The 15,271-nt window shown below is 29.4% G+C and overlaps 1 protein-coding gene across 1 annotated transcript in view; it reads left to right on the forward strand.

Annotated features, from left to right (window-relative positions):
- Positions 1-15,271, forward strand: part of LOC126835443 (RYamide receptor) — a 49,446-nt gene that overhangs the window by 24,530 nt on the left and 9,645 nt on the right. Inside the window, exons 3-6 of the mRNA XM_050568034.1 lie at positions 5,066-5,271; positions 6,734-6,882; positions 6,983-7,104; positions 12,577-12,785. Of these exons, the coding sequence (XP_050423991.1) occupies positions 5,066-5,271; positions 6,734-6,882; positions 6,983-7,104; positions 12,577-12,785 (686 nt within the window). The remainder of the gene's footprint in view (positions 1-5,065; positions 5,272-6,733; positions 6,883-6,982; positions 7,105-12,576; positions 12,786-15,271) is intronic.

Genomic DNA, 15,271 nt, shown 5'->3' on the forward strand with positions numbered 1-15,271 from the left:
CATTTTTCAGCAATTGTTCTCGTTTTTTGGTCTCTAAGGCTATCATTTTTCATTACCATCAGTTTTTCATGTTTTTTTTTTTGCTTTATTATCCTCGGTAAAATGCAAAAAAAAAAAGCTGGGAATTTATGTTTACTTATTAAGTATATAATACTAAATATTCAATAAAAAGTTTATCACAATCATAAATAATCAATTATAATTTGCACTATTGTTTTGTCTTATTTTGACAATACCGAAGTGCTACCGATGAAAAAAATATAAACAGTAAAATGAATTATTACAGTTTTGTTTAGAATTATTTATAGCAGATTTTTTTCCAAAATACTTTGATAAATAAATACTTTATTTATCTCTCAACACTTTTAAATTAAATTAAAATTAAAATTAAAATAATATGATTAAATTAAAATTAATTTTTAACCTTAACATTTTCTGCGTATGGCTTTTCTCTAAACTTCCATTTATCCAGAAATAATACGATCTGACGCTTTCTTAACTGATTACAAGTTTAATATTTTAATCACTCCTGGTACTATTTATAGTTATAATAATTATACCGAATCTTATATCTCACATATTTTTGAATACATTATTTTGTGTCAATCACATCTTAATGTCTGGATAAATTATAATAACTCGACAACTGAGTGTCAGTGTAGCTTATATTTTATCTTAGTTAACAATTTTGTTTGTTTTATAGTCGTCCTTTACATATCTTTTAAGTCATTTGTTGATTCCAGAATAAAATATAAATTAGAACTTTCGTAAAAACTTGGAATTTAACTGACCAGTGATAATATAAACCATAGTAATTCTTATAATATAATATTAATAATTCAGTTTATAAATGTAATGAAGTTATATAAATAAATATGCAAATAAGATGAGGTCAAAGATGGGGTTGGGATGCAAGGGAGGATGTTAAGTTTTTTAAATTATGTGTTGTTAAAAATAATTGATTCAAAATAACTAGCCAAGCGAACGTTTTGCCAATAAATCGATTAAGGCCAATTATTAAAAAACTACTAAAAAACTTTTGGCCACAACATAAAATTAATCAATACCTACCATTCGAGTACCGTGGTTACATTGTAACAAATTTAGTGTTTATTTTGGGTTAGCAACAAAAATATTTCTTGCTTTGAGGCTTCGGAATCAAGGCGGGAAAAAAGGAGCGGACGCACAGTGTTCCAAAATCAAAAAATGGTGACCAAAACTAATAATTCCCTAATTTTACCCCGAAAAATCGATATTTTCCGAATCATCAAATCATGAGTTTGAATGGACACTGAATCCAAATTTGTTATCAGTTTTAAAATTCACCCCTAATTTAGGGTGTTTAGGGGGGGGGGTGTTTTTTTATTTTTATGGAATTCATGGTGTGACATATCGATACATATGTTTTTGAGGCCACAAAACCCAAACTTGTTATCAGTTTTTTTTCTTATTGTCTTTTCGCTGGATGAAGTAAAAGTCAAGTTGTTTTCGACCACAATGATTACTAGAGCCTGTTATTTATTTTGAAAAAAAAACATAAACTATCATTTATTTTTAAAAAGACCTAATAACAAAAAATACCTGATGGTTTATTTGTAATCAATATGCTCGAAAAATCTAGCTAAAGAGCTAGATCAAGCTCAAACTAAAACTAATCAAAAGGTCAAGCCAAACTAAATTATTTGATTCAAAACGATTATATTGACGACTCGAATCATTCCATTTGTCAAAAAATCTAAATTTTAAATATAATACTTATAACAATTTATTAAATTAATTAGGAATTTTTTAGTTTAGTCTGACTTATTAAAAAAATTGGCGACCAAGTATTTGTTGATTTGTGTTTTTTTAGTATTGCAATTGAAATTTTGGTTTACTTCTAAGCGTTCACATACAAAATTAATTGCTATGTTTTTTTTTAATGATCGATTTACTACATTGTTGTAAATAAATTATGTTGTGTAAGTCTCTTCTGGTAATTTTCGGTAAAGACATATTAGCTAGTTTATGAATATAATATAATAAAAAGTAAAGAAAATAATGCGTGTTTATAACTTGAATAACGTGATATCGTTACCGCCTCATCGCGTCGCGTCGTGTATATGCTGCGCCGCGCCATTAAGTCCAAGTTCAAATGCGTATAATGAGAAATGGCGCAAGTATGCGCAGCTAAACTTAACGCTATGTTATAGTTCCAAATGTGTACTTTAATTATATTATAAAATTGGAAGGGGGTCTTGGGGATAAAATAGTTAAAATTAACTATTAAAATATCAATACTCGTATTATAGCTGTCAAACCAATAAAACGTCTACAAAGATAAGGTTATTTAAAAAACTACTATAATATAAGATAACATTTCATTTACTAGTATATATAAGGGTACAATTTCAATTTCCAAACGTCTTATACATCAATTAATTTTAATATTACAGTAGTTAAAATAAACAAGTTTTTATATTGCAATTTTTGAAAATTTTACTTTTCGTAAACTTCAAACATCTCTCTACTCCTAAAATCATTTTTTTTTAGGAACTTGTAAATAAATAGGTTAGGTATTATTTTAAAAACAAATTATTGTCAAAATAATATTTTAAGATAACTATTTATGGCCAGCTTTTTTTGATTTTGGAACACTGTGGGACGGTGCTCCGCGGAACGAGGCATAAAAATGTATTCCGTGGTGTTGCGGACTCGTACGCAAGCTGTTTTTTGGGGGTTGTATTAAATATCCGAAACTTACGAATATAGACTGGCAAATAACATACGTATTTTCAAAGTGCTAAACCTCGAGTTATCACTACGATAATATTAAGTAAACAGTCCTTCAATTTAAGTTGATATGTCACCTTTTTTTTTATGTTCAAAATATCCAATTACTACACCACTTGTCAAAAATAATTTCCAACTATTAACATGATAATCTTATATGTCATAACCCAACATTATTATGTCAATCACAAAAACGAATACTACAGTCTGTCAATAATGTCACAGAAATAAAATTATAGAAATTTAAATTGTCGATTAATCTTTGTATATTTCTGATAAAGCTATGTTAAAACTAATGTAAACAAAACAGTAACTAAAAACTTCAAATTAAATATAGAACAAACACTACTGGAAACAGAATATCATAGCTATAGAAGTGTTAGATCAGAAAGTTAATTGCATAGAATATATTAAACAGGAGATGGTCATTTTGTCATTCATAAACTTAAAGAACTCTCAAATGTTGTAAACATAAATTCTCATACAAAAATGAATAGGAAAACAAATTATTGGAATTCGCGGAGATTATATTATAGTCTTAATTTTAGAAACCAGAATAACCTTATTATTTTATATATTACTATTTTATACGTTTTTACTATCTATTCTCAGTTATACAGTAAAGCTAAAAAATATTAAAATGCAGTTATGTAAAGCGGCGAAGGGATTTATCATAAAAATAGTATATAAATTCAAAATACATGTAAGCTTTTTTTTAATGTGCAAATTGAGCGTAAAAAACAATGTTGGGCAAAAAAAAAACCACAACTTGATTAAAATATAAAAGCATCTAATATTTAAAATTGATAAAACCTTATATAAAAATTATATATAAACAATTAAAGAATTTAAAATATGCTATGCATACATAAATCAGGTTTTATAAATTTTAAATTTCATATAATAACACAATGAATATAACATATTATAATCATGCGTTTTTGTCTTAATGTTAAATACTAAATAGTAATTATTACATAACAGAAATAATGTAACAAATCTTTATATTATGTCATTACTCATTGCACATTATTTGATTTACGAAAACTAAAACTTTTAATTTTGTGGTAAACTAATCGATTAACAAAACACTATAAGTTAATTGAGTTTGTTACCATGATTTACTCAAACAGTAAGTTTTTCAGAAATAAACTCGAAAGCATTGTGTTATTATCAAGAGATATGATCGATCGATGTTCTTGAAACTTGTGCTTATACAAGGTGAAAAAATAATAGCGTTCATGCACGAGAATGTGTGCAATCGAAATGAAATAATGTCCGTAACCATGATTTAGGCAGTTTTGGCTTCGAGGGCGTGCCGTTTTTAATGTCATTGCGAATGAAAAAAATAGTAATACATTACAGCACAAGAACCTATCTGCTGTACAGTACCATTAATAACTGAAAGTCCATTACCTTCGTGTAAATGCACAAAATAAGAAGTTTAATATAAAATAAATAACTGTAAAGAACTTCAGATGATTTTTTCATCATTAACAGCTCTAGTAAAAGTTGCGTTCAACATTAAAAATTACCTGTACAAGATGAAACTGAAAAAAGACCTAAGTGATTGGCTAGGGTCGAAGAAAAGAGTGTAGTAGAATTGCTAGACTGACCATGACAGACGTCTAAGTCGACATACCATGTTAATTGTGTGAAGTGGCGTACGTTTAATTGAGTAATATAAAATGAACTTTTCAATTGCTGTTGTAGTATTACATCGACAATCATAAGTTCTAATGTTAGAAAGTTATGTATTAAGGAAAGTGCTTACTACATATTATTTAAAATAAATATTAAATATGAGAAAATGTAGCGTAAGTAATATAAATTAACTAATAATATACTATTGAGAACAGATGCAATAAGTAAATGGTTAATAATTTAGCCTGAAAAAATAAAAATTTAAGTAAGTCCTTATTTTGTGGTTTCTTAGAACTCAACTTGGACTTTTATTGGTAAATAAAAACCTTTTTAACTTTGTACCTAAGCAAAAAAAATAAACACTGTATCAAAAATGTTAATCAATTTTTATCATTATTATTTCACACACAAACAGCTGTAAAGCATTGTAACAATAAGGCTATCTTACAAAGTGTAATTCAAGTTGTAACACAATAATTTATATGCAAATTTAGTTTGCTTTCTAAAAAATAAGAAATAATATATAATTTTATTTAAATTGTAAACGTAAGTAATAAGTACAATTAATAAAGTAGAATGAATATTTTATTTATGTGTAATTGAGTCACCAGCTTTTGTTTACTGAACGTTTTGGTGTTTTCTTTTTCAGCGACAGTACTTTATGATGTGCCGGTTAGCATTGTTGTTCTTTTGTCAATGTTCTATGGGACAATATCTGTTATGGCGGTAGTTGGAAATGCGCTAGTAATATGGATAGTGACTTCGAGTCGCCGTATGCACAATGTAACAAATTGTTACATAGCAAACTTAGCGTTGGCCGATATTATCATTGGCTTATTTTCCATACCGTTTCAAGTAAATATAAAATTGAGATTGGTTTTTAGCGTGTACATTAAAGGGAATCCGTATTAATAATATTTAACGAAAAATAAGAAATGTTTTAAAAAAAATGAATTGTTGTTGTTTATTTTATATTACAAAGCCGTTATTTTGTTTTTATTGACACAGGGCTGAAACATATTATTTTTTAAAAAAGGGGATAAATAATTTATTGGAAACAGTGTCATGAATTGTGCCACCAAAACGTTGTGAGTGAAATGGGTTTGCCAGTGTTAAAAGGAAAACGGATAACACAAATGTTAATAATAAGGGAGGCACCAATGAGAATGATATGAAACGGAAATTTATCAAAGAATTATTAAGTTGTGTTAAAAAAAAGGTTTTGGTTTATTTACTTTAATTGATGGCGGAATTAAATTTAACTAATTATATTGTTACTTATTTAATTGTTACTTTAAGGAATACTTTTAGTAACCTTTTTATGGATATTATATTGAATTTTTAGTATTCGTTTTACTTTGAAAGGTACCACCGGCAAGCGATGTTTGAAATCCATTCTGAGCCTTATTGACAGAAAAACTAATTAGAAGAAGAAGCCTTTCCATATGCGTTGTTTATCTATAGTATATTTAATTTATGATTTTATATAATATCATAGTCTATAAATAAAACGTAAGATTTTTAAACTTTCTCTGTTGATTTAAATTTAAAGACTTAGCGAGTACTATAATGTACTCGCCGAGTTGGCAGATGAGTTTCAAACCCATCAAAAGACCATATGAGATGGTAGTATTATGGTGACATTTAGAGTGAGAGATAAACGTGAAAGGATATAAAGAGATTTCAACTAATACGTGGCTATCGATATCCTTCCAAGTACATATCTTGTATCAGATGTGGGTTTGATAATATTTGCTTAGTTGACTTCACTGTGTCAAACAATCGGGGTAGATAAAACGAATACCGAATGACAAAAGCGTGATAGGGACTAAGTTCCGGTAGAAAAAATAAATGTTTGTTTACTATGTAGAATTACGAATACTTTCAGAAAAGAGTTGCAAGTTAACCTATTCATGAAAACTACACGAAAAATTAGAATAACACTTACCACGCGTTAACGCTTTCTTTATTTGATGTGAATTTCTCACCTACTGGATTCTTTTTTTATTAAACATTATTAACCCACATTTTTTCATTAAAAAAAAATCAGATATTTTAACTTGATACATAACGTTTTTATTGATTTGATTAACTATTTTATAGAAATATTATTATTCAATAACTACTTTCTTTAGCAGACTCGTTTTGCAACATCTTACCACATAAATTCTATAGTTATTGTTTTTTATTAGATTAAATCAATTTATCAATGTACACTCATTTAATCCAGTCGTTGTTAGTGGGATTATTTTAATTAAAAACAGATTTTCGATTGAATATTCAAATAATGAACTTAACAATAATTGTAATCACTTAGTTCCAGGCGGCTCTTTTGCAACGATGGAATTTACCAGCGTTTATGTGCCCGTTTTGTCCATTTATACAAGTCCTGTCAGTGAACGTAAGTATTTTTACACTGACCGCAATCGCAATCGATCGGCATCGTGCCATACTGAGTCCACTCAGGTTAGTATTAACACTGCGTGTATTTTTTCTAGAAATGAAGAAATTTAGTACACTAAGAAATATTAACAGATAATAATATTATATATTTTTTAACTAACAGCGCAGTTCCGTCGAAATTTCGCGCAAAACTCTCAATAGCTGCCATCTGGGTAGTAGCTTTCATTCTTGCTACACCAATGGCTATTGCTCTTAGAGTAGAGATTCTGAGCTACGCCGACGGAGGTCAGTAAAATCAATATTTTAATTAATATTATATTATAGCTATTCACGAAAAACAATAGTGTCAAAAAATGAAACCGCAGGTATAAAATTAAAACCATGATTTTTTACAGCCATTACGAAAATAATCTCTTGACTCCGCAAGCCAATTTCTTTCTCCTTTGTTTCCAAATTGTCTCTGTTTTCACCTTATATCTCGGCACAAACGACTTCCTTTCCTCACTTTTCATCCATTTGGTAATGACTGTCCTTTCTGTTTCATTACGAAATTAAATTTGATTTCTCCCAAATACCCTTGGAAGGTTGAATTCGCTCTTTCTGTCTCGTAATAAATTATTTCCAGCTCAGCCTATTTTAGCGCTATCTCCAAATGATTAACCTGAACTCTAAATACTCCTACCAAACAATATATCGTTTAATTCAATTTTCTACATCGCTGATTCCTTTATGTAGCTTTTATGCAATCGTATATGACTATGTATTGTCATAAAATATGCATTCTATAGTATAATAATATTTCTTAGAGCCCCATAACATTCCTCGTTCGCTGCCATAACTTGTTTGATTAAAATCCCTAATAAATAACATCGAACAATGATATCATGATACTACGATAGGTATGAAAATAATTAAATTTAACAATACATGGTGCTCATCTAAAAATATAGCAATAGGTGGACGCATTCTTAGCGGTCGAAATAATGTAGATATAAAGTTAGCAACTACCGGGTGATAAAAATCTAATTTTTTAATTGTAATAAATTATAAAAAATAATAATATGAAAAATATATCCAGTATAATATAGGCCAACAGCGGCGTATTATCTACACTCCACATCACTATAAATATGTTTAATAAATAATAATACAATATGTTAATGCGCAACGCAACATAAAATATGCATAATAAATTGTACACACTATAAAATATGGGTTTTTTTGAAAATTCTGCATTATTTTTTTTTTTTAATTTAGTAAAATACTATTGGCTTAACAATGCCAAACACAAAACAAAAAAATAATGGCAAAACATCAGAGAATAAGTCGTGTAAACAACGCGGCCACGAGTATCATAATATTAAAATAAGCGAATCACTAAGATAAACGCGTATAAGACCACTTGGTTATATTTTATAATGTAGCTCATATCTGTGTCAATATAATATTTTGATGAAACAAACATCCGGTAGGATGTTGAGCAATATGCGACAACCGGGTATATACACTTCTATCCGGCTTTTACACAAATCATAAATTACACAGTCTTGAAATCTAGCATGTCACCACTTACATTTATCACACTTATCATTTACAACACTTATCTACATGAAATAAATTAAAAGTATTCGTCGTGTACGAATTAAAAATACATATAAAACATTTTCATACGAAAAAGATTGAACGTCAACAGCATACAATTTAATACTATACAACAAACAGGAACTATAAAATGATCGAGATTTTAATTAATTCTGTTTAATTAATAACATTTTAAATAAGCCCAAATTATATGTTAGGTCTAATCCTCTACCTTAGAATCCTTCATTTCTCAACACGCCACGATATTTTGCAATAATACCTATTAATATAAATTGACTATAACTTATTAATCGAATTTGACCACCCTTAATTCTATACATCGTTATCACTTTAGGTCTATTTAATCTCAAGCCGTTTTCTTCAAAGCATGCTTTCTGTTGCTTTAATGGAACTCTTAAAATTGTTGTACTGTATCTACTATAACTACATCGTATACAAACAATAGACACGAAAATTGGTTTTCCTGTATGTTTTTTGTATGTTCATCCATTACTTAAATGAATGTACAACTTTTCTCTTAAGATGATTAAAATGTATTTTTTCTTTTCGAGAATTTTTGAAACTTTTTTACTTAATATTATACAAAATAATTATTTGCCTAGAGCAATATTCGCTTTTTAATTTCTTTTTTTACAGAAGCTGGTATACATATTAAAAAAGTTATTGAAATATAAATAGTCTAATAAAAAAGTAATATTCGCTGAATATCTAGTTTTGAATAATTAACTACAATGTATATTAAAAACATTAAAAAATATAGCGGTAGATCTTAATTTGGTTATAAAGTGTGAATAACAAATATATGAACACTGATTATTGAACTAATCCTCTTAATTTACCTACTATCTGTCTATGTAATGATATGATAATGTATGACAGTATTTCATTAAAAATATTTTATAATCTGTTTAGACGGTCGACGGAAATGCCATAAAAAATATATTATACATTATTTTATAACACTGCCATCTGGAATTAAACAAGTTGAATCCGAAATTTAAATTATTTGTTATAATCACAACAAATTTTGATTAAAATCGTGAATTGGATAATGTTCTGATAGCTTACTGCTTTTAAACTTTTAAAAATAATAATCCAATTCTAAACATTTCAATGTTTTATTTATGCCTTTTAAAACGATATAAATGTTTTTTTACAGGGACGATATTTTATACCGTTCTAAAATAAAATAGAAAAATTAGTCCTAAATTTGGATTAAGACGAAAATAATAATTTTTATACTAATCCCTTCTACTTATACTTCCCCAGAACTTCAAAATTCTTAAATTTTTGTAAAATGACCGCCATCTTTTTATTATTAATTTTATTTAGTTGATGTAAATACATCTGTTATAAAACTCCGCCTAGGCGTTTGTTGTCGTCGCACAGTTTCCTTGTGGGCTACCCGTGCGTGTGCTAAGTTTGCAGTGATCCGCATGCATATTGGAGGTGATTTGTGTCGATTTTGATACCTTAATTCAAGTGCAACTTATCTCAGTATTTGTGGCTAGTGCAATTTAGTGTGTTCTTCGACATCAACAAAACCGTTTGTGAATCTGTTAAGTGGTCAGTAACACAAGCTTTATTTTAATTTAACAACATATTAAATGTATTAACAACAACATAGTGAATACTTAACATATTGGTGAAACCAGTCAAAGGTTCTACTAAAGCAAAAAATGTTAAGCAAAGCTTGCTACTAGAATGTTTGGAGTGTTACATACTTACTGTTACATACTTTTTTGTTGCATCCACGTTGTTTTTTGTCAGCTGTGCTGGTGGGAATTGAGTGTTTTTTATCGGCGTTTCCGGTCAAGCATCTAAATCTTCTAAATAATTTAAAATGTTTGATTTCCTACATTGGGATTTATAAGTATCTTCGATAACGTAGATCAAAATACTCGAACAGCTGTTGATGACCATGGAACTCTAGTTATTCAAACGACTTCTCACGTTGCACGATCAAAGATTCTGCCAAAGGAAACTGTTGTTAAAAAGTTTGCCTTCACCCCAATCGCCACTTAGACATGCAGTTCCCTCCTAAGCATGGTCAACTGCAGCTCATTACGCCAAAGCAGCCCGCCTCTACCTTCAGAATAAGTCTAAACTGTAGTCTACTTTGTGGAGTCATGAGTTTGAATCGTCAGTCAGGATTATTTTACAGTTCGGTAATCGAATAAGTTTTGGTGTGGCGTTTGGACGGATACGATAAAAGAGTAGGTCTTAACGTAATCTATAACAATTAACTGGTCAGTAGCTGTAAGCTGACATAAATCTGAAATAATTATCTGATAACGTCGTATCGCGTTAGATTTGCACCATACAGGAAAGTCACCAGGTGACAGAAGCAGTGGAAACTTTGCAATTTGCATTTTTTGGCTGAATCAACATTATTACCTTTCAACAAATCCGAATAACTTATTTCCTTGTCGATAAAATTATTATGACTTCACTGAAATACTGTCAGAGGAATCGTATAAAAAAACTTAACGTTTAAATAATTTTAATTAAATTTATTTTACGAGTTCAATCTCGATAAGCATACCATACTTTAATTTTTTTATATTAACATTTGTAATAATTAATATAGCATTCCTTGTTATTTTTATACAACCTACCTATAATTTAATATTGAAGCGTTTGTTAGTTGTAAATTATATAGAGTAGTTATAATTACATATATAAAAATAAAAAATCAGCCAACTCTTAATTTTTGTTTGTAATTACATTGTTGTTGACAAATTAAAGGCTTTGAACATAAATCCTATCGGCTACCCCGATTAGATTAAATGAGTTAAATGATCATTTATTAATACTACGGAAACAATTTTTGACAAAAATACACACACGTCATTAAGACAATAGTACGTGCAAAAAGTGCATAACATTACCTTTACCAAACGCATGACTAAAATTTTAATATCAACATATAACTTGACCGGCCCCGCGTGACATACATAATAAACGGCATCTAATTTTAGCTAGTACATACTACCTAAGTGACGAACAGCAACAAATGATGCTACTTATAACATTATATTGAATAACGTTATACGAGTAAACCGCTTCTCCAGTGGCACAATGGTGTAAGTGCAGATTTTTGAATTTTTGACTGAAGTACGAAAACAGTACGATAACATTTCATTTTATCGAGCAAAACAATGGCATAAGTTTAATACCTATTGGCTATTATTGACCGCTAGAGAGCAATTTTGTCGATTACCATTGTGTACGGTTACCATTACAATAAAATTTTAAATCACGTTTTCTGAAGAACAGTTAAATTTGCACTTACACCATTGTTCCATCGGAGAAGCGATATGAGTCTAAAATGTCTGCAGCAAATCAACATCGGATATATTGCTTATGGCCAATAAGATTTATATTTACAGGATTGTACAAATTCTATGTTCATATTTTATCTATGACAATTTATTTTAGTAAAAAACGTTTCGAACAAAATCATTATTATATTAAATTATCAAAAAACATTTTTAATAGTGAAGTTAAAAATAGTTTTTAAAGGATAATTTTAGGGGGTAACTTCTGAAAACGTAATGGCAACATACATATTTAATTTGCCTGTTATAATATCAGAATAATATAATGAAAATAATGACTGGCCAAAAACCAGTTAAAAATTGAACATCTTTTGAGTAGTAAGCTTTTAAAATTATGGGCTAGCCGCTAGTGTAACGATCATATTCTACCTGATCTTTACTATTCGCCCCGAACCTACTCAATCAGCGCGTGAGACTAGGGATGAAGACTGGTAAGTTATTAATATCTACATGCATCACCACCCACACTTTTTGTCTCGTCTAAATTTCAAATGCTAATAACTCTAAAAATATGTATTCAAAACTGGTTATCGATCAATCGTTACGTTCAATACATTATCCTACTTTAAATAGAAAAACCAAATAATATGTTGGTTATAAGAACATTGTAGGTTTAAAACTACACACTGAACAAATTATTTTTTGTGCAGATATATGAAATATAATTTTTAATCGTTTTACATTATTAGCTGTATTAAAAGCTAAACAAATATTATTTCATATAAAATGTCACTGTAACGTGAAATTTATATAACCCTGTGCAGTAGCTTATATATTTTGTGTTTTTTTGTTCTATGTTTATCGCGCAATATAGCCGGCTGGAAACCGTTCTGTCACAATATGCGTTTACCGGAACGGACCATGTTCATGTACAGGGTGACGTTGCTATTCGTGCAATATGTGGTGCCGGTCATCATCATAACGGTCGTGTACGTGAGAATGGCCTTGCGGTTGTGGGGATCGCACGCACCGGGCAACGCACAGGACAGCCGGGACGCAAATCTTATGCGAAACAAAAAGAAAGTACGTACAAGATTATACCAGCCTAACCCGATCGCCCCCGGCACATGAAATAATTTACCTACTATTGATGTCGATCGTGTCTTAGAAATCGCGTTTCATGTCTTGCTATTAGCGACGTTACTCCTATAGTTACCGTAACGGTCGTTTATATTCATTTACGTTATTATTATTTTTTTCGTCATCGCTTGACGAGGGGTTGACACCGGAAATTATATTACCGCATCAGTTTCAAACTTATGCAATCAAAATCACAACGTGAGCTTTGGCGTACAGTTTTGCGTTTGAAAAGTCTAAATGACGTATCTACCATAACGTATACCATACTTCCGAACTGTACGACAGGAATAATATCGTTTCGGGCGTTATCTGTGTAGTATCCATTTGCTTAATGTGCTAAAAAAACTACTGAATTCCATTTTAATTCATTAATATTCGTGATATTTAAATCACAAAATATAATGATTTGAAATCGACACACTAAATTACACCGTGAAACAAACGATTAAATAGTAGGTAATTAAAACACTTCAGCGATAGAAAAACAAATTATCTGATTATTATAGTTTTTAGGTCAAATAAACAAGAGTATTGAAAAGATTATTTTTCCTGTAGAGTGCCGTGCAACTCTAATACTAAATTTAATAGAAAACAAACAGTATTATATTATGAACCTTTTATCGTTCTGAGATTCTATAAAAAAATGTCGCTTACACCATATAGTCATCTATTTTTATCATCCTTACTTTGATATAATTAAGGATTTTCGTGGCCGTTTCTTTGTTAATACTCAAAATGCTCGAACGCTAGAAATAATTAAAATATCATACCCAACCGCCCAAGTAACTATACAATAAAATAAACATGAGTGGGAAAATATGTTCACAGTAGTAGGCAAAGAAGAGAGTAAAAATCGATAAAAGTATACATAATATGTGATATTATCCAAAGGTTCAGTAGTCATCACTCATCGCTATTAAAAAAAATGAAAGCCTTACTGGAAAACTTGCTAAAAGTATCTACATGCCGATGCAAAGCATGTTACACATTTACAACTATCCTAAACTATAAAGTTTATAAATATATTTATCTGCGAGTAATGCTTAACGCCGCGTTGTGGATATTCACGTTTACTAGTCAGAACTCAGAAAAAGACAAATAATTAACCTAAAACCACGTGTTATTCAAAGTTCTTTAGGTTGATTATTAAAGTTCAGGTATGTAATTCGGTAAACACTCAACACGTTAGAAGTGAATTTCAGCTGTATTTGCGAAATTCGAGTTGGCAGCAGTTGTTGCTGTTCAAAGTGTACTAACCTAAAATAATTTAACTAAATTTTGGAAGTATCATAGTAGTAATAAAGAGATTTAACAGAAATGAGAAAGTATTAAACTAACGTACAAATGCTTCCAAATACTAAACGTACAAGAGATTCTGGTTTTATTTAATTACATGCATGTAGTTGGTACCCTTTTAATTATTATTACCCGACTGCGGAATAGGGCAGATATAATGTATATATAAAATATATATGTGTGTGAGTGTTAGCTTATTTCCACTTTATACTTAATGGTAAAGAGGGTTATTTATAAAGGGGCGAAATATATTGGAGAATATTTAACAATAATTGATTTAGGAGCCATTATACATATTCCAACTAATTAAAGAGTATATTAATTTTATGGTTTTCAAGTAACGTAATTTTCAAAGTTATTTTTCTCTGAGTTATGGCGAAAGTATAATCAAAAATTACTTTCGTTGAAGTCGCTTTCTATTGTATCTTTTGCACGGGTTTATTCCTTTTTTTTTTGTTATTACCTTTTCTACGGAAACTAAAATGCTAGTTCTTCATAAAACGAAAAATAAAATAATTTGTGAACTACCGCAGGTGTGTTTATAGCTACGTTTAAATTTCATGATATTAAATAAAGTTCGACAAATCCAAAAAAACTAGTTTTCTGAATCTAAGAGACTACTTTAAATGATTGGAAATCTCACTTGGTGCAACAAGCAATGGCCAATTTCAGAGTGTTTTATGTGATTAGTTAACGGTTTCTTATAAAATTTTGCATAATTTTTAGTCTAGCGTTGTCAAATGTATCATATAACATTTAGCTATGTGTTTTCGAATGAAACCCAAAACGGTCCTTGAGTATTTATGGTACAAAAACTTATTATAAAACCTAATTGCTTAGCAGTAAATATTTTGCCTTGAGAGGATTTATATCTCAAAATCCAGCACAAAATAGTTGTATTATTAGTTAAAAACTGTTCAAATAAATTAAACTAAATATAATATATGAAGCAGATGTCACTTTCACTCAGGTTTTGGTGATATACGTTTCAGAATCCTCATCAACGTTTTTTAAACACCTAATTAGTTGACTCCTTAATAAAGGAGTGGCATCTCTTAAGGTTTAAATGTTTAAAAGGTATCTTTCATAATATATTTCATAGTTACACACAAATATAAAATTATATAATATGC

Source organism: Adelges cooleyi, unplaced genomic scaffold (genome assembly GCF_023614345.1).
Source record: "Adelges cooleyi isolate 19-005CV unplaced genomic scaffold, UGA_ACOO_1.1 ACOO_flye_CR_arks_rails_tigmint_CR_PRNA_23, whole genome shotgun sequence".
In the NCBI taxonomy this organism is placed as follows: Eukaryota; Metazoa; Arthropoda; class Insecta; order Hemiptera; family Adelgidae; genus Adelges; species Adelges cooleyi.